Raw genomic sequence first — 21,771 nt, 5'->3', positions numbered from 1 at the left:
TATTATATCGTTGGAAATCTTTTTAAGAGATCTACGCAACGAGTACAAACAAGAATATCAAATTTTTGTTGTTCACGAAAAAATCGGAGGTGATCATCATTTTATGGGAAAATTTCGAAAACCGACTACATATTCGTTATGCAGCCTCCAAAAATGATGCATAACACAATATGCATACACCACAAAAGATGCATAACACGTTATGCAACCATATTTTTGTTCATGCATCTATTATTTTGGTTTATGCAGCCACTAAAACGTTGTATATGCCTGAATCCAACCAAAAAAACAGACGCATAAAAAATTATGCAACCATTTTCTCAACTGCCTAACAAGTTATGCATCTATAACAAGTTATGTAGCCATTGTTTTGGTTGATTTTAGTGTGTAAAGATAAAATTGATGCATAATGCATTATGCAGCCATACTTTCGCATGACTGCATAACATATTATGCATATGTTATTGTAGGTGCATGACAAGTTATGCATTCTTTTTTTTTTTGTTGGTTTCAACAAAAAAATTAATGCATAACGTGTTATGCAACAGTTTCTGGACTACATAACAAGTTATGCATTAACTTTTGTAGATGCATAACAGGTTATCCATGCATAACACCCAAAAGAAGACCTAGAAATGGAGTCATAGCCAGTAATCCCATCAGCTCGTGGACGTCTAGGCATGTTACTCCTCTTCTTTAACAAATCACATGCAATAATATTCTATTCACAAATATTCTGAATACTTGCCTACATGAAAACTAATTATAGGGGGTGCCATTTTGATAATCCAAGGTTCCGATTGGTTTGGATCACATGCATAAATACTTGCCCCTAACTAATCAGTCGTCCCCACTCTGAATAAAGTGTTTTGGCATTAGCCTTGGAGAAACAAAGTCTCGTACCACTAAAAAAGGGATCCCATTTCCTTAATGGTCCACATGTGGCTAACATGAGATGCATGATCAACACGTCACAAATCAAGCACATTTTCAGCTGGAGAATACAATCTTAAAACAACAACATTTCCTCTCTTCAGCGGCAGCAGTAGTTTTCCTCCATTGATATGTCGATGAAATCAATAACCTGCCAGCTCTTTCTTTTTCGTTGCATTTCAGAACTCTCCACGGACGAAAACATCTATTTTCTTCCATTAAAGTTGTCAATTTACACTACGTGTTATGCGTCTTCTCGTCTTCTGTAATCGAAAAGATTTGGCTTTCTTCTTCTTCTTGATTGATTGATTAATCAATGTTGTTCCAAATCCATTACCTCGTAATTTTTAGACTATGTAGATAAAATTGGTGAATGGGTTATTTGGAGAAGTTGATGTTAATTGAAAAAATTGATGAAAATTTTGTTGGAATGTGCCATGTTCTTCATTCTTTTTCTCTGTTTTTTTTTTGTTTGATTAGTCTCTTAATATTGAAACGATCCAATGGATGATTCGATGAACTGGTAAAGCGTTTATTTGATTGCATTTGGATAGAAGTTTAATCTCAGCTTGATTAAATTGTGAGAACATAAAAAACAGATTTAGATATCACCGGACGTTTTCTACGACGAAATCATAATTTTCTGAAAATAAGGGCATGTGAATAATTTTTTCTCAGAAAAAGGGTGCGCGCGTGAAGTTTTCCGCGGCTGGGTTTCTCTGTGGAAAAATTTGAAAAAATGGGTGTGCCATTAGTTTTCACATTTAAGAATAATGGGCCTCCGACTAAAGCCCATAAATGGATTTACATGTCCTTCGGTAATTAAGGATCCACATTAAGGAAGTACCCCAAAAGATAGGAACCATGGTATTGGGCATACCAAAAACTTTCAAGGCATACAAAGGACTAGTCCTAACTTGGGTGACCTTATAAGGGGTACCCTACGGGGTGATTCAATTACCTATATGCCCTTAAATCCTTTAAATTACTAATCTATCCCTAACCCTAATACAAAAACCTAAAATCAGTTTCATATCCCTAATCCCTTCTGCTCCCTCCTCCACAACAGTCGAACCCTTTTTCTTCTTCTTCCTTTTTTTTTCATCGTATCATCGCGGAAATTTAATCGTCGATTCGTGAAAATTTAGTCGACGATTAAACTCATCTATATAATGGGTCGTCGTAAGCCAGTATCTCGTTCAAATCAATCGACTCAACAACCTATTGAAGAAGAAGAAGAAGATTTAGAGAGTGAAGAACAAACTCAAAATCAACCGGGAGAAGAGATTGAAGAAAAACCAACTCCGGAAATGAGAATAAGAAGGTTAGTTCTACAAACTCATCTCGTATTTGATGTTTCAGATTGGTTTGGTCGATTTAGTTCGTCAAAATCATGTTTCTGCGGCGGTGACAGTGTATAGTTCGGCGCAAAACAAATCTTAGATGTGCGCCGAGCTGTTCTTAAAACTGAACCCTGAAAGTGCATATGAACGGCTCGGCGTAAATCTGAAATCCGTTTTGAGCCGAACTTAATGACACAGAGACTTATATTTATGATCGGCTTATTCGATGGTGTTAGTTTTGTGCCGAATATGTTTTGTGAATTTCAGAAATTTTGCATGTGGGTAGGATCGGCTTGTATGGTAGTATTAGTTTTGTGCCGAATAAATGTTGTTTGAAATTCAGAAATTTTGCATGTGCTTAGGATCGGCTTGTATGGTTGTATTAGTTTTGCGCCGATTAATGTTGTTTGAAATTCATGAATTCTTCATGTGTAGGATCGGCTTATTTGTATGACACCATTTTGCGCCGAATAATGTTTCAATTCATAAGTCTAGATTCGGCTTATTCGATAGTATTAGGGTTGCGCCGAATATCATTGTTAAAATTCCATAAATTTTACAAGTGTATAGGATCGGCTTATTTATATGATATCATGTTGCGCCGAATACATGTTTGAGTTTATAATCATAGGTTCGGCTTATTCGACGGTATCGGTTGTAAGCCGAATATATAGGATCGGCTTATAATTGTTTTGTGGTATGAGCCGATCCACTCTCTGTGTAAGCTAATAAAAATTTCAAGACATGATTCGGCTCTTATGTGTTATTTCGGGTAAGCCGAGCCTTCTTATTTTCTTACAAGTTTTTGGCTTTCCAAATCCCTTTGTTGTTCGAATTAGTCTTATAACTTTCATACTTGTGTCAGGACCAATGCGGCTACAAAGAGGAAGAAGATGGAGGTAACACCTTCTACTTCTGAAACTCCCGATCCTAGAGGAGGAGGTAAGAAAAAATTGGGAGCGGGAGGTAGAGGAGGAATTTTAGAAGAAGAAGTTGGACAAGTAAGAATTGAAAGACAAGAAGAAGGAATAGCTGAAGATGAAGAAGTTGATGATAATCAAGAAGTTCATCAAGAAACACAACCCCAAGAAAAACCCAAGAAAGACAAGAAAGGTAAGAAGGTGGCAGAACCTGAGAAAGAGAAGGACGATGATGATCGACAGATCACTGGTTTACACATTCCTGATGAAGATGACGTAATTACACCTTGATCAGATGGTTTGCCTCATGGTCTTCCGGAAGATGGAGGAAATGTGTTGATTGGTTATGCCGATTCTTGGGAGAAGAAAATTTATGAGACTCCTCATCACAACCGTGCAGTCCGAGTATTGAGACACCAGAGGGCAGCGGAATGGAGTCTTGATGGAGAGGTTCCTGAGGTGATTGCTTACGTACAACGCAGTGCTTTATGGAATATCATCAATTATGGACATAATGAATATGATAGTGTGTCGGCCTCTGCATTTACTGAGCGCTTTTGTCCAGAAACTTACACATTTCAATTACCTTTTGGAGAGATGACAATCACTCCTGATGAGGCGTCTATTTGGAATTATGTCTACTGGATCAGGTTGATTTTCCATGGGTCCAAGCACGATCTACAAAGAATATCACAAGGTTAAACACTAGAAAAGGAATATAATAACAAGGTTCGGCGCATTCGATAATCACATTATGTGCCGAACTATAAACATTTACAGGTTTCGGCTTATACGATATCCTCAATATGTGCCGAACCACGAACAATATTTTAACCCAAAAATTAACAAATTCATGTTCGGCTCATACGATAATCATATTATGTGTCGAACCTTGAACATAAGAGGTTTCGGCTGATACAATATTCTCCATATGTCCCGAACTAGTAACAATATTTCAATCCAGAAATTAAAAAATTATGTTCGGCACATACAATTTTGGATATATAAGCCGAATTAGTAATGATTCTATTCCGGGCTATTCAGGATGTCGTTCGGCTTACTATGAAACTTTCATACAAGCCGAACTAGTGTCTAGCAAAAGGGTTGGAATTGGAAATTATAGGTTCGGCGCATGCAGTAAACAGATTCAGTAAGCCGAACCGTTCATCAATTGGTAGATTCGGCTCATAGATGTGAGCCGAACCTCAACCTGTTTCGCCGAACCATGATTCAAAAAACCTAACTTTTGATAATTGAGAGCTATAGAAGTGAGATTAAGTATAGGATATAAGTGTACCTGTGTATTAGAAGCATTGGGTTCCTCATCAATGTCTTCATCATCAGGATTTGGCTCATAAAAATCATCATCTTGAGTTTGTGTTTGAGTTTGAGCTTGAGTTTGAGTGGGTGTAAAATCATTCTCATAATCTAAGAAATCAGCCATTTCTGGATCATTGTTGTAGTTGATATGTATTTTCCTAGGTTTTTTAGATGAATGATTACCCTCATCATCCTCCATTGAATCAAGAATTAGAATTTTCTCACTTTTTCCTTCTCTTTCTCTCCTTCTTAACCAAACCAAAACTTTGATTATTTTTTCCTCAAATTTTTCATCTAAACAACTCTTATAATTCTGAAAATTATTTTAATCATTAAACAAAATATTTAATCACTAATCAAAATTATTAACACTAATACGTAAAGGGCAGATTTGCCATTAAAAAAAAATTGGGTTAAGGGGTTATCTGATTTTGCTATTTCACAACCTTTTTTGTCTTCATTCAGTATGTGCCTTGAAAATTTTGGTATGCCCAAAATCATAGTTCAAAGATAGTGTACTTATTATAGTTGTCTGCATAAGTAAATACATTATCATACGACTGACTTTCGATATTCGTTGAAGAACATATGATTCATTTGTTTACCAACCTACAAGGGAAAATAAGACACCATTGTTCTCGGCTGAATGAGATTCATATTATATGGTTCATCCCCAATCGGATCTTCACTAGCCAATTCAAATATTTCACCTATTCTGTGAACAACGCCGACTTTCTTAGATCATTCGTGAATTAACGATGCACATAAACATATAGAAAGAGATTCAGGTTCAAGGCTGCAGACCACATATTCTAAAGCTCTTGTGACTTGAACAGGTTGAGATTCTTTATAACCAATCCAGAAGTTGAGAACTAATTAAGACCTTTTGTTCAAAACATGTACCTGTACTCGAAAGACAGCTTTCGCCCATTAACATCGAGGCCACAATCTCCAATTTCATCCATCATCTTTCGAGCCGCTTCCACAGCATGACTCGAACATTACGAAGGGGGCCTCCATTCTGCCTATAAACAAAGGCAATTCAAATTTAAAGGTAAACAATCAAAGCAAAAACTTTTACCTTTGAAGAAAAAACATACAAATGAGTCAAGTTACAAATATGAAAAGAAAACTCAGAGTTAAGTTGATAGATGTTACTAGGATCTGATGAATATTTTCCTCAGTCGTCTCTTTTGGCAACCCCTTCACCACAATCGTCCAAGTTGGAGTCTACAAATGAAAATCGGAATACCAATCAGTATGCATTATAGTGTAAACACCAAAAGCAATAACCATGTATGTGTTCTACCATACCACAAGACCGCGGCTGCAAACTCGAGGAGACCTTGATCTCTGACGACAATCATCATGTTCAAAAGATTGACAACCTTCATGACTCCTATGTGGATGCCAACTTTAATTTCGAAAAAAGAAACCGAAGAGAACTTTTGTCGTCTCTCTTTGCCTATCTTTAGTGTGATTTCATACTGGCTGGATGAATGAAGTTTTGATTCTGTTCAGCTTAAGCATGTAAATTCATGTCAATGAGCTACTGCTAAAAAGGGATACAAAAACTTAAGCTGCTGGACACTTATGTCTGCAACAACAACTAACTGATGTCCAAATACTTACTCTACGAGATCGAAATATACATACCCCATTACTGCTTTCGCCTTCTCTTTCATTAATTTTGCCCTCTTCTTCTTGTTTCTCTTATAATTCCCGCTATTTGTCATATCTATCTCTACAGTAAAAAAATACTTTTAATCACAAACAAGAAGAAGAATTATGAATGGGGAGATTAATGAAGTTCTTGAGAGAAGAATTAAGTAAAAAGATCAAAATTTACAGTTAGGGTTTTTAATTAAAAAAAAAAGAAGGGGGAAATCAAATTTGATGAGAGAATAATCAAACAAAACTGATATGAATTGAAGGAAATACTCCTCTGATCAGCTGACTCTTTAAAACCTCCTCTTGCTTGCTCAGCTCCTTTTTAGTTCTATCTACAAATTTCTGTAAGGTTTCTCATCTATTTAGAAATAAAGAAAAATAAAAAGAAAATTGACCGTCTTTGGTATGAAAAATATCGACATTCGGGTTTGTTCTTTGGCCTTGTAAGGCAAAACCCCGCCAAAATTCTACATAGTTGAACTCTCCGCGGGAAGGTCTGATTTTCCATGGCTTTATTATCCTTCGGTCAATACTGCTGGTTGACGGAATTAGACCGACCAAAACAGACGAGAAATGGTCCAGTATATCATTTCCAGACACAAAATGAGACATAGTTGTATGCTATCGTCTGGAATCTGGATCATGTTTTTTCTGTTTCAATATAGTCAAAGTCGGTCAAAGGCACAATTTAGATTTTTGCCTTCTGGATTAGGATTTTTTCCATTTGTTTGGATCAGAATCATTACTAATTGTTTCCATAGCCTCCCTTTTCCAACTTAATGCAATACGACATGTGCTTCTAATTGATCACAATCGATGAGGTTGAACTTCACTAAATTATTGAGGCCAGATATTGTAACTCTGAGACATTTGTAGGTAAGTGAAATGTCAAGGGATGATACATCTCCGAGTTGACCAATGTTTGTGGCAAGAAACAGACGTGTCTACAACACCTGATATTTAAGGTCTGCAAATTGGTGACCATCGTGATAGAATCAGGTAGAGACTTGGCGTATGAACTCAAGAAATCCAGATGTTGCAAATTAATCTAAGAACAAATCTGGTTGAGAATTTTTTAAAGGTCTTTCAATAGTTAAATGGTGAGAGTTTGGAGATTATAGAGTTTACTAATGGACTCAGCATGAACACCTTCAGGGTAATTTTCTTCCTTCGCACCTCTTAGTCTAGTAATTGAGTGGTGGTCTGCCATCACCATCTTCCTTGGTACCACACAGTCGTGGAACTGGGTAGTATTGTACCTCTCAGTCGCGAAACTGAGTGGTGGTCTGCATTTGACAGGAGGGCCATCTGTAAGCAAACATAAGAAAGTTCAATACGTATCGGGTGATAGATGATAGTCGATATACTAGTCTGGTCAAAGCAAAACAAGAAAGTGAGGCATATGTTCTGCCGTAAAAGATGTTACCTGTATAATTCATACTTGTAGAGGTTCCAAAGAAAGATGATACTAGTTACCATTTGTATACATATTAGGTATAACCCCTAAAGTACTATGAACCACGGAAACAGAAGAAAAGAGTCGTGACAACTAAGTGACTAACATGGGAAAATCAAAATTCAAGATAACATCAAGCACGGGCCATTTAAAAACTTTAATCAATTACTTTAAGGTTCAAGTGTACACTTGCACGAGAAGTACAACATATATCATTAGACCTAATAACATGTGAAGTCGTCTATGAAAACGGTACAAATCAATAAAGAGTAAGCAAATACTCTAGAAAGCGCATGTTAAGTAACTGGTTTATCATTCATTCCTATTTTTTATAAGAAAAAGATTTAAACGAAAAACACAGCAGAAAATGAAACAAATAAGGTGAGGTTAGCAGTAGCCACCTGAATATCCAACATATCCAGCAAGAGCAGTCGTGGAACCGAGCAGTTAGCTGCCTTTGCCGTCTTCCTTTGCACCTCTTAGTCGTGGAACTGAGAAGTGGCCTGCTTTTGCAGTCTTCCTTTGCACCCCTCAGTCACGGAACCAAGAGGTTGCCTGCCTTTGCACCTCTTTAAGTCTCCGGAACGAGTGGTGTGCCTTTGACCAGAGTGCCATCTGTGAGCAAACATAAGCAAAGTTCAGTACATATGACATTAACGACCAGTTGATATACCAGACTAAGTAGGTCTGTCCAAAACAAGAAATTGAGGCAAATATTCCAATACAAACATCTTACTTGCTGTATTATTCATCCCTATACTTGTATAAGTAAGAAAAATAAAACCATAATGAGTACATTAAGAAAGGTCATAATGACAAATGATGGTACTAGCTACCATTGTGTGTATATATATAATAGGCATAATGGAAAGATGCAACAAACCTGAGAAAAACAAGGAGACGTCAGACGTGACAAGTGACAACTAGGAAACATAGGAAAACCGAAATTCAAGATAACATGAAGCACAAGTGATCTAACGACTTTAATCGACTACTTTGAGGTTCAGATGTAGTCTAGTACGAGAAGTAAAACTACAAGATACGTTTTTAGACCTAATAACAAGAGAAATCAGTGCAAATAAATAAAAGTAAGCAAAATACTGTACAAGACATGTTAAGTAACTGCTTTAAACTAAGACAAAGAAAAACTCTTAACCCATGTTTTTAAACAAGAAAGAAACCTGATGAACCGGTTAGAAAGACATGACATGATAAAATGAAGCAACCAACATGTGCAAAGTAGAGTATAGTTATCACCTAGAACATCACACTGTTATTAAGAAGAAGCAAAAAATATCAACAAACAGACATTTGAAGAAGAGTTAAGCAAAACAAAAGTGTAAGGTTAGCAGTAGTCACCAAAATCCAGAGTAGTTGCATAGGGTTCGCTACGCCATGGCTTTCTTTCAAGCAGCAGCAGCAACCCCTGTGAAGCAAAACAAAAAACAAGACGATCAAATCTGAAATTAGCTGGGAGAAATATCATAAAATGAAACAAATAAGGATAAGCGTAGAAGTAGTCACCTCTATGTCTGAAGTAGCTAGCAAGGTTTTCAACTCTTCCTTTGCATCTCAAACCAGTAAGAACTTTCTGCAGAAATACAGTAAATGTAGTGTTGAAGTTAAACATGCTCAACTTATGATTGATAGAAAAAAAAAACTTGCCTACAAATGTTAAAACACGTGACTTTAACACAATTCTTAAGTAAGTTTTCGAAAGAGGTGGCTCAGATTAATCAGACAAGTATATGGTTCTATCTCCTGATGGGTTGCAAAACGATTGCTCAAATGAAGGAAGAATAGAGAAACGTAAAGTAGCCCATTCTATCCACCACAAGACCCTCCATGAGTTACCTTCCATGATCGAGGAGAAAAAACTATCTAAGTCTGAAACCCTACTTTGTCTGAAACCCTACTACTGTGTTCCATTAGTTGTAGGTGAATTATATAGGGATCAGAAATCAAGAAAACAAAGAGAAAGACAACATCACTTAGCTGTGTTCCAATAATGATCGTTGAACTATATGGGATATAGAAGCTAAGCCGGTCAGTGAGACTCCCATTTAGCACACATCTTTGTGCCTCTCTGTCTTTGGAACTTCGTCGCCATCCTTTCCACCTCTCAGTCACAGAACTGCGTGGTGGTCTGCCTTTGCCATCTTCCTTTGCACCTCTCAGCCACGCAACTGAGAAGTGGCCTGCCTTTTCCGTCTTCCATAGCACCTCTCAGACGCGCAACTGAGTGGTGGCCTGCCTTTGACCGGAGTGCCATCTGTGAGCAAACATAAGCAAAGTTCCATATGGATCAAATGACAGATATTAGGCGACATCTAAGTAAGTCAATGCAAAACAAATAAATGAGGCAAATGTTCCGAGACAAACATGTTAATTATTGTATTATTCATCCATTTAGCAGTATATATAAGAAACGATAAAACTAGAATTCTTGCTTTATAAGAGTTCCTAAAGACGGATGGTGCTACTAGCTAAGATCATATATATATATATATATTAGGTATAACCCTAGGATACGACTGATCTGAATCACTAAACAAGAATAGAAAAACAAAAGCATCACAATATCAAGAATACCAACATGGGAAAATCAAAATATAGATAACAAGAACCACAAGTCATATGACAACTTAACATTTACTTTGAGTTCATATGTACAATCTTTAGACCTTTATTATTCATTTCTTGTTTAGTAGAATAATAGTTTTACCCCAGACCCCCATCTGGAAACCTCCTGCTGCACTGCTGATTATGTGAAGCCCAACTTGGACGGAGCAGTTCCATCCAATGCGCAACCAGCCGAGAAGCCAATTCAGTGTGGCTCGTAATACTCTTGCTCAGTTTTCATTGCATTGCAACATCTACAATTCAGTTTTCATTTGAACATCCCTCTTTTGCATCTCCCATATGCTTGAGAGTTATTATTGACTTGTGTTGTTTCTTGCAAGTCAAAAAATAATTTCTGGGAAAATTGCACTCTTTACTCTGCTTTTATGCACTGACGCCGGTGTTATGCCTTACTTACAAGGGGGAATCACTTGGATGCATTAAAAACTAGATATACCATTACAAACATCAAATCGAAATTGACCAACCGTACCATTTGCAATTGGAACCCTAAGGCAATCAATAAACTGAACAGAACCACTTCTAAAATGTGAATAATGTATATAAGAAAAATGTTATGTGATACCTTATGTTGAAGTAATGAAGGTTCCTTTGAGTATTCTTGGCCTTCAAAAGAAACCCAAACAACTCATTCAGAGCTAATCTCTTCTCCTCTGTTTCTTTTAATCTACTCAAAGCCTCGACCATCCTCGCCTGTTCAATTCTCGCCTCCTTCTTTGCCTTTGCAAGTTTTAATCTTCCATCTAAAATCACTCTGTCCATCTCACTCACAACATCAATTAGTTTTTTCAATGCACCACCTGTTGCGATTTCAGCCTTAATTCCTTGCACATAATCCACCATTGGATTACACATCTGTTGACCAATTCTTGTATCAAATCCTTCACACCGTCGAATCAGATTCCATGTAAAAATTAGAGGATCTTCCTTGTTCAGCCATTTCTTCAGTCTTCAAACCAACGAGTTTCATTAAAGGAATCGATGGTGAAGTAAATACATCTTCAGGAAAATCTATCAAAAAAAAAAATCATACCCTAGAAACTAAAAAGAATTTTTAGGGAAATTTTAGAAATTACATCGAGTAAGCACGTCTTAATCGAAGATTTGAGAGTGTGGAATGAAGTTTTCAGTTGTCGGTGATGATGAAAGATCTTCAACAGCTTCGTACGAAGATCATCGAGTTTGGGTTTTTGCGTTTCACCATTTTTAAGTTTCTCTCGGACTCAAAAAAAATGTGGAAAGGAAATTTGATTTTAGAATATGAAGCTTTTTTTTCTGAAAACAAAATGTGTTAAGGTCCCATGCACATACCAAAACACGCTATTCGGCATATATGCGCCCAATATATGCCAAACTTATATGTCTACATGTCAGTCCTGGCATATAGGCATACACGACAGAATTTTCAGTGGGTGATAGATATTCCATCGCTTGATGATTTTTTCAACGCTCGTTGGTCATCCCATCGCTAGCGTTAGTCAAGTTATCGCTCGCTTGTTTGATTATCGCTAAGTAGTTCATCATCCAACGGCTGTAATTTTTCACGATTATAAGCACCCGAATTCAACTCACAGTTTAAGAAGATATTTCTGTAATTTGATGTTGGCTTTCAGTTGCAAGGAGATAGATTTGAAATATTATGTTGAAATATAAAACTAGTTTTTAATTGAATAAAAAGATAGTTTTCATTAATTAAAATAGAAAGATTACATTTGAAATATTTAAACTAAATTATACAAATAAACTACTCATTACTACTGATTTCTTTGTTCGTGTCCTTCTTGACCAAAGACCCAATTATCCATGTTTCCTGGATCAAGGGTATTGTTCAACATTTCAGTTGTCGAGCCTTATTCGGTTTGAGACTCACTTGGTGGTTGAGTCTCATCAGAATCAACATAACCTTGGTAATTAATAGGTGCAAGGGAACACGATACAAATCTTGAAAGACGTGTTGTTGATGTGATGGAGGAGTTTGCTGATATAACTGAAATGCTAATGACATTGAGGCACTTGGGGTACACAAATTCGATTGTCTAATAAATTCTAAGTTCACACCACTACCAGGAGTCATTATGTCCATCTGTCCAAGTGGACGTGTCGGAGTTGTATCCATGCCAATGTTTTCATCAGCTCCACGTTCTACTTGAGTATCTAACACTAGGTTTGGAGTAGAACTTTTCTGGTACCTCCTGCATAGGACGACGTCTCAATCTTCTTTCACTTCCACGACTTTAGTGACTTTCAGTTGGACTCATTCCTCCACCATTGGGACTCAAATGAGTCATTCCCCTGCCACCTCTACCACTGGGACTCATTCCTCTAACACTAGGACTCATTCTCCTACTAGTACCTGAACCATTATTACCCTCAAATCCTTGACTCATGTCAAACATCATGTTGTTCCTCGGTTTTTGCAACTCCTCCAAGTAGAATCTCTGAAATCCCTAAAGTAGAACTTTTTTCCTGTTGGATGGTTATGAAGGAAATTACCCGTGGATTTGCATTTGACTCTAATCAGACTTCTTTTTTCCTGTTGGATGCTTGATTTGGTCTCTCAACTTTCCTTCAAGTAGTCTATCAATTTGAATTTGATTTGGAAGATTGGCTATTTTTGCAAGTCCCGGACTTGATCCTGGAACTCTTGGAGTTTGCTTGCTACGTATTGTTTATAAACGATTGATTAATTGACGGTGAAATTTTTTCGAATCGACGGTTAATTCCGATGTATACGAAGAAGAAGAAGAAAAGATAGGAATATGGATGGGTTTTCATTTTGAAACTGATTAAAATCAGTTTTAATTAGTGGGTAGTGGTTAGTTTAGTGGATTATTAGGATTAATTATAATTTTAATTAGGATGAGGGCAGATTAGTCTTCTCTAATTTTTTAGGACATCCCTTAAAATGTAGGGTGGACATTCCTATCAATTAGTAGTCCCCCACCAAAATGGGCTAGTGCCCAAAAAATCGTTCATATTAGAACATGGACATTCAATTCCCTGTCCTATCCCACGGGCCCATATCCTTTCGACAAACCGTAACCCTTATATTAAGTTGCTCGTCATTTTATCCTTCCTTTTCTAGGGTTTATCGCAGAAGAGAAAAGAGAGCCGTCAACTCTTGGTTCCACACCAGAAGCAGCAGCAGCAGCAGCAGCAGCAGCAAGAATGGTGAATCTCTCTATCTTTCGATTTCGATTAGGGTTTTGTTTGATTAGCAGTTTCGATTTCATCTAACTCTGATATATGTCTGTAGCCTTCTCACAAGTCATTCATGATCAAGAAGAAACTGGCGAAGAAGATGAGGCAGAACAGGCCTATCCCTCACTGGATTAGGATGAGGACTGACAACACTATCAGGTATAAATCCTTCGATTTTTCTTCTCTAGTTTTACATTTCAAGTTTGTTTTGATTTGTTTTTCGTTCTTATTATTTTAGTTTTTGTGTAAATTGTTATTAGGTACAATGCAAAGCGCAGACACTGGCGCAGAACCAAGCTTGGATTCTAGATGGATGGGTTATTTGTTGATGATTAGAGCTTGTTTACGGTTATTTCTTAGACATGTTTTTGTTTCTCAGTTTCAGTAAAAAGATGGTATTATCTCAGGATTTCGGTTTTGATTTAGAGATATCAAATGTGTTCTTTAATTACTACGTCTAAAGTTTCGACTAATTATATTTTGAGCACCACTTGTTATACATTGCCATTCTTAATACAGTTTTCTGAGATTATTATTATTATTTTTAGTGTTGAAGGGAAGATTTTGAGTAACTGTATGATTTATTGTTTAGCTTTGCAGTTTATGTTGATGTGAGTAAGCTGTATGAATGATCATCTAGGGTTTATCTGATTCTTAGTTTATGTTTGCGTGAAGAAGCTGTAGGGGAATGATCATTCTAACTAGGGAATGAACTGAGTGACTTCAAAGTTAGGTTAAGTTGACATGGAGAATTGAAACCTCAAATCAAGTTGAAGTATAGAAACTTGAAAATGATTTTAGGGGTATGAGCATCTGGTCCTTCTGTTCTGTTCCTTTGCTTGCTTTCAACTGGTATACATGAACTGCACACCTCACTACTACTAGTAAAGAACAGGACTCTGAAAGTTTTGCCTAACTGGACATGAAGAACTGAAACCCCAAATTGAGTCTAAGTAAAGAAACGTGCAAACACTTAAGGGGTATTAGCAACTGGTCCAGTTTTGTTCCTTTTGCTTACATTCGATTTGAGTACATGGAGTGCACTTTGCAGTTTCCCCCTCACAACTAGTTATATTACCTTGGTCTCTAGCTTTATGATTTTGATCTAGGGCTTGAGGACATTCATACCTTCTCATCATTTAGCAGATGTAGTACATCCGTGGATATCTTAGATTTGAGGCACATGAGGCAAATGTCATGAAATTTTCTTGAACAAGGCAATCCCTGGGTTTGGCACATGTCAGTGGAGATTCTTATCTTTGTTAACAATATACCCTCTATTTTTCATGTCTTTGCAAAATTGCAGCGATAGTACCTAAATTTCATTATTTCTTGAAAGTCACTGTAATCTGCTGATAGGGGTGCATTTCTTTAGTCAAGGATTCATCATACCGTGCTTGTTTGTTTTTTTTTCGTAGACCTGTTTTTGTTTCTCAGTTTTAAAAGATGTTATAGTCTCAAGATTTTAGTTTTGACTTGGGGATATCAATTGTGTTCCAATACTTCTAAAGTTCGATTAATCAGATTTTGAGCACTTCTTGTTATCCTATGATTATTTATTGAGTAATTCTATGATATAGGGTTTATCTGATCCTGAAGTTTAATATTGATATTGACTATTGAGTAACTCTATGATATAGGGTTTATCTGATTCTGAAGTTTAGCTGTATGCGAGTAAGTTAGGTCTCAGTTGACACGAATTGGAATCTCAAATCAAGTTGAAGTATATAAATTTGGTATCATCTGGTCCATCTGTTCTGTTCCATTTCTTATTCTTGAATAGTATACATGACAACTGCTAATGATGCACCTAGGTCTCTAGCATTATGATTTGGATTGTTGACTAAGATTCCGTTATAAAGCTTGAGTATGTTCTCGTCATTTAGTAGATGTCAGATGTATAGTAGCATCATCATTTAGCAGATGTATAGTAGCATCAGTAGATATCTTAGGTTTGTGGCACACGTTATGAAAATAGGAAAAGGGATGCCTCATCTTTGCTAACATCTTCTCTCTCTGCACGTCTTTTCAAAGCATTAGGTAGGTAGATGAAACTTTAGGGTTTCTTACTCTTCCATGTATTGCGTGGCTGGTTTTTGGTTGGAAATGGACCGACTGCAAAATCAGTAGAGACAAGTACTGTAGGTAACTAAAGTTGCCTTAGTCTGCTGGTTGGGGTGCATTCTCTTGTTTTTGACTTGATTATTCAGATTCTGATTTTTCTTTAGCCAAGGATTTACTATATTGCGGCTTTTCTTGTTTTTTGTTTCATGCCACCATCTGAAGTATCTCAAACTAGAGGCATCTGTTTAGTTTTGTGACTGTTTGAAACTTAAGTGCGGCTGTTTCCTGTTTAATGCCACCATCTGAAGTAGAAGTATCTCAAATTGGAGGCATGTCTTTAATGCCACCGTTAAGTGCAATTTTGCAAGTAGAGTTGTTTCCAGGACTTTGCAAATTTGTGCCTGTGGCTGTGTTTTGTGTCAGTCACCGTGTTAGTAAAAGCATCTCAGAGTGCAAGTAGACTTGTTTGTGCACCTGTTCAGGACTATTAAGTTTGCAGTTTTCCCTGATGTCTTAGAAGTTGTTTTACCAGAGGTTTCTTGCTGGTCTTCTGTAATTGTGCCAACCCAACTCAATATGTTTTCAGAGTGGACAAGTGAGGTAAACTTGTACGGCTATGCTTATTACGTAGCAGTTTTACTTTTACATCTTGCATTCACTCTTATTTTCAGTACTTTTACTTGTTGCATTCACTATTTTACTTGTTCTTCCAGAAGTTCTGAACAAATTTATTAGTTTTAGTTTTAATTCTTGCATTCACTCTTCTCGTAAAACAAATTTTGTAAGCCAAATACTCGATTCTTGGGCTTACCGTGCACAACACTCTTGGGAATTAGTGTCTTGCATTATTGCATACGACCACCACCATGCCTGACATGAACACGGTAATTCATGTATCCCTCCTGATTCCTGAAGGTCTAAAATTGCCGTCAGTAGCTAGGTTCATACATCCTTACCAGATATGGGAGGAGACAGGCTGTCATGGTACAACAGTGAAATTTCTTGTCGCAGTTCAAAGACAGTTTACATGCCCCGCCAAAGAGTGCGTCTTTGTTGCATGCTCTGCCGAACCAGTTTACAGCTCCATCAAACAAACCGAATTGTAGAAACAAGCAACATTACATTTATCTGCTAGAGTTTTCTTAGCTAATACTCCCTCTTTTTGTAAGAAACCTGTTTTGAGGCATACTCAAATGTTTTAAGGCATACATTCACCAAAGAAACGGAGGTAGTACTTTTAGTCTTGTACAATGAATTACAATCATGCCCATTATTAGGTTGTCGAAACAATACTAGGAGGATATGTACAATATACATCAAAGATCCAAGCAAGCCTCAACATTGGAATGAAATTCTTAAAATTCACTGCATAAATAAATGAACAAAAATGATAACCGTTGAATGTGTTCCGAGTAAATCAACAATATATGTTACGGAGTGTCTGAAACCAATCAAACAAGAAAGAATAAAAGAAAATGAAAAAATAAAAAGTTAATGGCTTCGCCCAGGTTTGAACTGGAGACCTTCAGTGTGTTAGACTGACGTGATAACCAACTACACCACGAAACCGTTGTTGGTCTATAATTTAAGAAAATACTAATTAAGTGGTTTGTCTTTCTTTTGCTGCACCTCTCACCACTAACAAAGAACAGGACTCTGAAAGTTTGGCGCAAGTGGGCATGAAGAATTGAAACCCCAAACTGAGTTTAAGTATAGAAACTTGCAAACATCTTTAAGGGTATTAGCATCTGGCAAAGTTTTGTTCCCTGTGCTTACATTCGACTTGAGTACGTGGAGTGCACTTTGCACCTCACAACTACTTATATTGTACCCTGGTCTCTAGCTTTATGATTTGATTCAGCATTTTGATTGTTGCTTAAGATTCCATTATAGAGATTGAGGACACTCGTATGTTCTCATCATTTGGCAAATCTATAGTGGCATCAGTAGATATCTTAGATACAAGGCGCATGTCATGAAAGTTTCTTGATTTTGTCAATGCCTGGGTTTGGCACATCTTATCTTTTTTAACATATACCCTTCATTTGCATGTCTTTTCAAAATTGCAGCGTAGGAACTAAAAACTTCATTGTTTCTTTCTCTTCCCCGTGTTGCCTGGTTGGAAGTGAACTATGACTGCAAAACCGAATAGGTCTTGAAAGTTGCTTTATTCTGCTGATCGGGTGCATATCTTTAGTCAAGGATCCATCATACCCTGCGATTAATCAGATTTTGAGCACTTCTTGTTATTCATTACTTCGTATAGTTTTATGAGTTCATTAGAGTTGAAAATGTTGGGGTGCAATAATCAAAAACAAGGAAAAATCAAATAAGAAAAAGTTATTGATACTTAGCTCCTTTATAATGGAAGTGATCGATTTGATGAAATGGACGAGCTCTCCATATCTCCGCAACAGCAACAAGGCAAAACTGAGTGAGTCACGTGCCCTTAAGACATTAGCGCCCGGTTACACTCAAAAGTGATGTTATAGCCCTCACAGGACGGATATCTCCAGGATAAAACACCCTACTACAGATGCTCAACTTGAGCTTGGCAACTCTGAAAAAAACCATAAAGGAAAATCTCGAACACTTGAGAAAACAATATAAAATGTTTTTTCCCGTAGGGGTCCCTCTAAATATAGAGCAACCCTTTTTCCATAGATTTTACAAAAGTATTAAATTTGTTTATATAATTGACAAATACAACTTAAGAAGAAAAACTCCCCGAAAAAACAATAAATTATAATTTTTATTAAAACTTTAAAAAATTATTTTTTATTAATCGTTTTCCAACAGAAAAATGGATATTCACTGTTGATGTAGGGTTTATCTGATTCTGAAGTTTAGCTTTATGTGAATAAGGCTGTATGAATGATCTTTGTTACCTCCTTGTGGACAAAATGAGTGACTCGAAAGTTAGGTCTCAGTTGACATGAATTGAAATCTCAAATCATGTTGAAGTATATGAATTTGTGAACAACTATAGGGTATTAGCAGCTGGGTCCGTCAGTTCTGTTCCATTTCGTATCTCAAATCATGTTGACAGTTTACAGAAACAGTGAGAAATTTCTTGGATGCGTCTTTGTTACATGCTCTGCAAAACCAGTTTACAGCTCCATCAAACAAGCAGAATTGTACAAACATGACGGAACTTTCTTAGGTTAGCCAAGCCAAGGAGACTAAAAAGATTGGTTTTGAATATTGTTGGGTTCCTCCCGAAGAAGAGAGACCCTCCAAAAATGGGCGTATGCCGCTTAGAAACGGCAAGCACACGGTAATCTTTAGTAAAAGGCGAAAGAATAGTTCGCTTTGTGCTTACCGAACGGCTGCGTGAATCATTTAGTAAGGTGAAGTGCTTATTTTATACAAGGTATTTTGAGTAGATTTGGTTCATGCTGAATGGGTTGATCGCTTGAACATTACTGTGGTTGCTCCTATTGCGCCTTTACCGCCAGTTATAACTCATCCGCCATTCTTCTTTGAGTGCCATCTGTTGTGAATGATGTGGCACTTAGTGTGTCTTTCATGGTAAGTAGTTGGAAAACTAATATACAAGTACTGCTACATTTTGATTTGTTTTCCTCTACAGAATTTTTAAAAATTTAGCATACACTGAGGGTAACCGTCCCAAAATTCGAATGAGTTTTCATGAAATTTTGAATGAGTTTATACTTTAGATGTAATGGTTCTCATGAATGAAGGTTTTATGAAACCTTGGCTGTATGTTGAACTTCAACTGTGTAAAATACAATGTCTGTTACATGAACTGCCACTGTTTGATAAAATACCCCAATGAATAAATCGATATGAGTGTCTCATTTGGTACCTTAATTTGTGTTGTGCGAAATCGAAGAACATCACAGTTGAATATCTTAATAGAGAGATAACGAAGAGTAGTACCCAAAATCATTGAAATTTTAGCAAACAGTTCAAGTGGTGTTTCTTTTAAGTTTAGCTCGAGTAATCTACTTCGCAATCAATTTTGGTTATTGCTTGATGTATGTTCTCCTAATTTTACAAGAACTACTCTTACATTTCCTGAATGGTGGTATTCTTATGGAAACTACTACTTATTCCCAACATTTTGTTTATGTGCTGCTAAATGTTTCTTAATTTCTTGAACTTTTAATATAATGGTCACCACTGTAAAAGAATTCGACTGAAAAACAAACAAGAGAAATGTTAAACCAACCATTTTGTGTAAATGGGTATTTATGGTTGAAGAAATATTAAATGAAAAGTTCGATTTTAATTGAAATTGAATAGCAGGCTCATCGCGCGTGCGTCAGAGACTGAGGGGAGGAGCTTGAAGATATCTTTGGTGGTGATGGTGGATCTCTATTGATAGGTGCACCATTCATTTTCTAATCCTCCTAGTTTTTTTTTGAGATGATGATTAATGATACAGCCTGTTTTGATTAGTGTCTTTTATTGGTCGTTTTTGAGTGGTTTGAGGCTTTCTAAGAAATTGTGTTTCTTTGAATCTTCATGTCCTTGAAAATATTGCCATCATTGGAATTATACAGACTTCCTTCCATATGCAATTCGATGAATGAGATATATCAAAACAAGAAACCCTGTTATGCAATTGTTGAAAAGTTTATGTAATTGAAACAAATTTGTCACGAGGGTGGATGCAGTTTTAGGTAGCTGACCTTCATCATGTGCTAGTTGAGTGTGAGTTGCTTGAGTGAATCTCTGTACCTTGTCAGTCGGCAACTTAACTATTTGCCTTTGACATGTTTTATTTGCTTGTTTGTCTTTGACAATGATACATCGATTAGTCAGGGCTGCAGTTGTGTTTCTCTATGCTCTCATTTTGGATCTAGATTTTGCAGAAGTTGTATGAGCCATTTCTCTTATATTTTTAATTCCCATGCAAGATATAGAAGAACAATGATCCGCATCTTACTTAATTAGTAGTGAATAAACCGATGCAGAACTATTCAACTTAATAAGCTTACTTTGTTTGAATTTAATTATGCTTTATGAATTATGACCATTTTTATTTCCTTGGAGCTTTTTCTTTTGATGAGTCAGCTCTAGAATCCAACTGTAGATTGGACCAAACTCTGGAAATTTGTTAAATTTAGATATATGATAAAAATGAGATGCAGACTGACAAGTGCTTGATTTGCATACAGGGGTGGAAGACATCAAATATCTTGATTTACAAAGAGAACAAACAGCTATTTCATTGTTGATAAGGAATATGGCTAAGGGTCTGATATGGGAAACAGCCAAGGACTTGGCAAGGAATAGAGGACGAGTCCTTTCTTTATACCGTCATATATTAAGAAGCCTCAACTCCCCAAAACTTCCAATGAAGTTAGCAGCAAGATTGGCCAAGAAAGCAGAGGCTCGTGCTATCTTCATGCTAGGCGCAGAAGAGGAAACCCTTCACAACATTGAGGACCTTATTGATACTGGAGAGTACGCTCTTTCCCTCTTAAGAAAAGGGGAAATCCCTAAATATATCCAATGAATGCACCACTGGTTACTGAGCCTCTCTCATACCATGCTTTGCTACTTTTTGATAGATTTTGCACTGTCCATCAAATTTCGTGTGTTTATGTCAAGTGCTGTAGAAGAAAAACAGAAGAGGAAATGTAGCTTCTTTTTTTTTATGTGCTTCATTGTAAGTTTGTAAATGGAACTGCAATAGTAGGCTCCTATGCTGAAGCGCTTGTCAGCTCAGCAGGAGCAGCTTCTAATGAACTTTTAAAATAATTAAGAAGCAAACTTTAGTATTAAGATTTGGCAGGGGGCAGCGCGGACGCTTTCCCCCCTCAGGAACAAATTATGACGTAGACTCTCCCTCTTGGGGAGATCTTAGACGAACACCCCTCCTTAGTGTGCAATGGAGGTCGCTAACCTAGGCCATGGACCTTCATGATCATCCATAGACCCCGCCCAGGTAAGTATGTTTTCGAATTCTACATCTCCTCTCTTTATAGTCTATCTTTTCCTGTGTCTTGGATAGGCACAAGAAATGTGGGACTAACCATTCTGTTAGAGTGAAACTCACCATGTAGTTTTTTTCCCTGTGCAACAATCAAAATGGATATTGGAGATTTGCAACATTCGATGATCTTGTGGTGCATTCTTATATTTTTGTTATCATTATGATTTATCTGCAATGCGGTCACCGTCTCATTTCCAATCCTATGCTTACCCTTACTTAGGTAAGATTAGTTCGTAGCCCTTATCAGAGCAG

At 36.9% G+C, this 21,771-nt stretch overlaps 1 protein-coding gene, 1 long non-coding RNA gene and 3 other non-coding genes across 17 annotated transcripts; 1 reads left to right on the top strand and 4 right to left on the bottom strand.

Moving 5' to 3' along the window:
* Nucleotides 1–4,962: 4,962 nt before the first annotated feature.
* LOC113271763 lies at nucleotides 4,963–11,577 on the bottom strand. 13 transcript variants are annotated; one of them, XR_003322320.1, is made up of 10 exons: nucleotides 10,852–11,577; nucleotides 9,168–9,915; nucleotides 9,003–9,069; nucleotides 8,045–8,258; nucleotides 6,436–7,495; nucleotides 6,173–6,260; nucleotides 5,831–6,037; nucleotides 5,675–5,746; nucleotides 5,420–5,541; nucleotides 4,963–5,312 (listed from the first exon to the last, which is right to left on the bottom strand). It is a non-coding gene; the product is annotated as an uncharacterized LOC113271763 (long non-coding RNA). The 13 variants fall into 13 exon arrangements; XR_003322319.1 differs by having other exon boundaries at nucleotides 4,963–5,231; XR_003322318.1 differs by having other exon boundaries at nucleotides 4,963–5,541.
* A 1,734-nt stretch (nucleotides 11,578–13,311) lies between these two features.
* On the top strand, nucleotides 13,312–14,043 carry LOC113274437 (60S ribosomal protein L39-1). The gene is made up of 3 exons (XM_026523826.1): nucleotides 13,312–13,457; nucleotides 13,543–13,646; nucleotides 13,748–14,043. The coding sequence occupies exons 1-3, from the start codon at nucleotides 13,455–13,457 to the stop codon at nucleotides 13,794–13,796; spliced, it is 156 nt and encodes a 51-aa protein (XP_026379611.1). The 5' UTR covers nucleotides 13,312–13,454; the 3' UTR covers nucleotides 13,797–14,043.
* A 3,003-nt stretch (nucleotides 14,044–17,046) lies between these two features.
* TRNAV-AAC lies at nucleotides 17,047–17,120 on the bottom strand. The gene has a single exon. It is a non-coding gene; the product is annotated as a tRNA-Val (tRNA).
* A 1,644-nt stretch (nucleotides 17,121–18,764) lies between these two features.
* On the bottom strand, nucleotides 18,765–18,882 carry LOC113276895. Its single transcript, XR_003324687.1, has one exon. It is a non-coding gene; the product is annotated as a U5 spliceosomal RNA (small nuclear RNA).
* A 2,433-nt stretch (nucleotides 18,883–21,315) lies between these two features.
* On the bottom strand, nucleotides 21,316–21,479 carry LOC113276736. Its single transcript, XR_003324610.1, has one exon. It is a non-coding gene; the product is annotated as a U1 spliceosomal RNA (small nuclear RNA).
* Nucleotides 21,480–21,771: the final 292 nt, after the last annotated feature.

This window comes from Papaver somniferum, chromosome 4 (assembly GCF_003573695.1).
Source record: "Papaver somniferum cultivar HN1 chromosome 4, ASM357369v1, whole genome shotgun sequence".
NCBI classification, from domain to species: domain Eukaryota; kingdom Viridiplantae; phylum Streptophyta; class Magnoliopsida; order Ranunculales; family Papaveraceae; genus Papaver; species Papaver somniferum.
Note: the sequence above shows the minus strand (reverse complement) of the source record. Positions and strands in the feature narration are given on the sequence as shown.

Coding starts and splice junctions, on each gene's coding strand:
- LOC113274437 (XM_026523826.1), top strand. Junction 13,647..13,747: donor AGGACTGACAACACTATCAG/GTATAAATCCTT, acceptor AATTGTTATTAG/GTACAATGCAAAGCGCAGAC.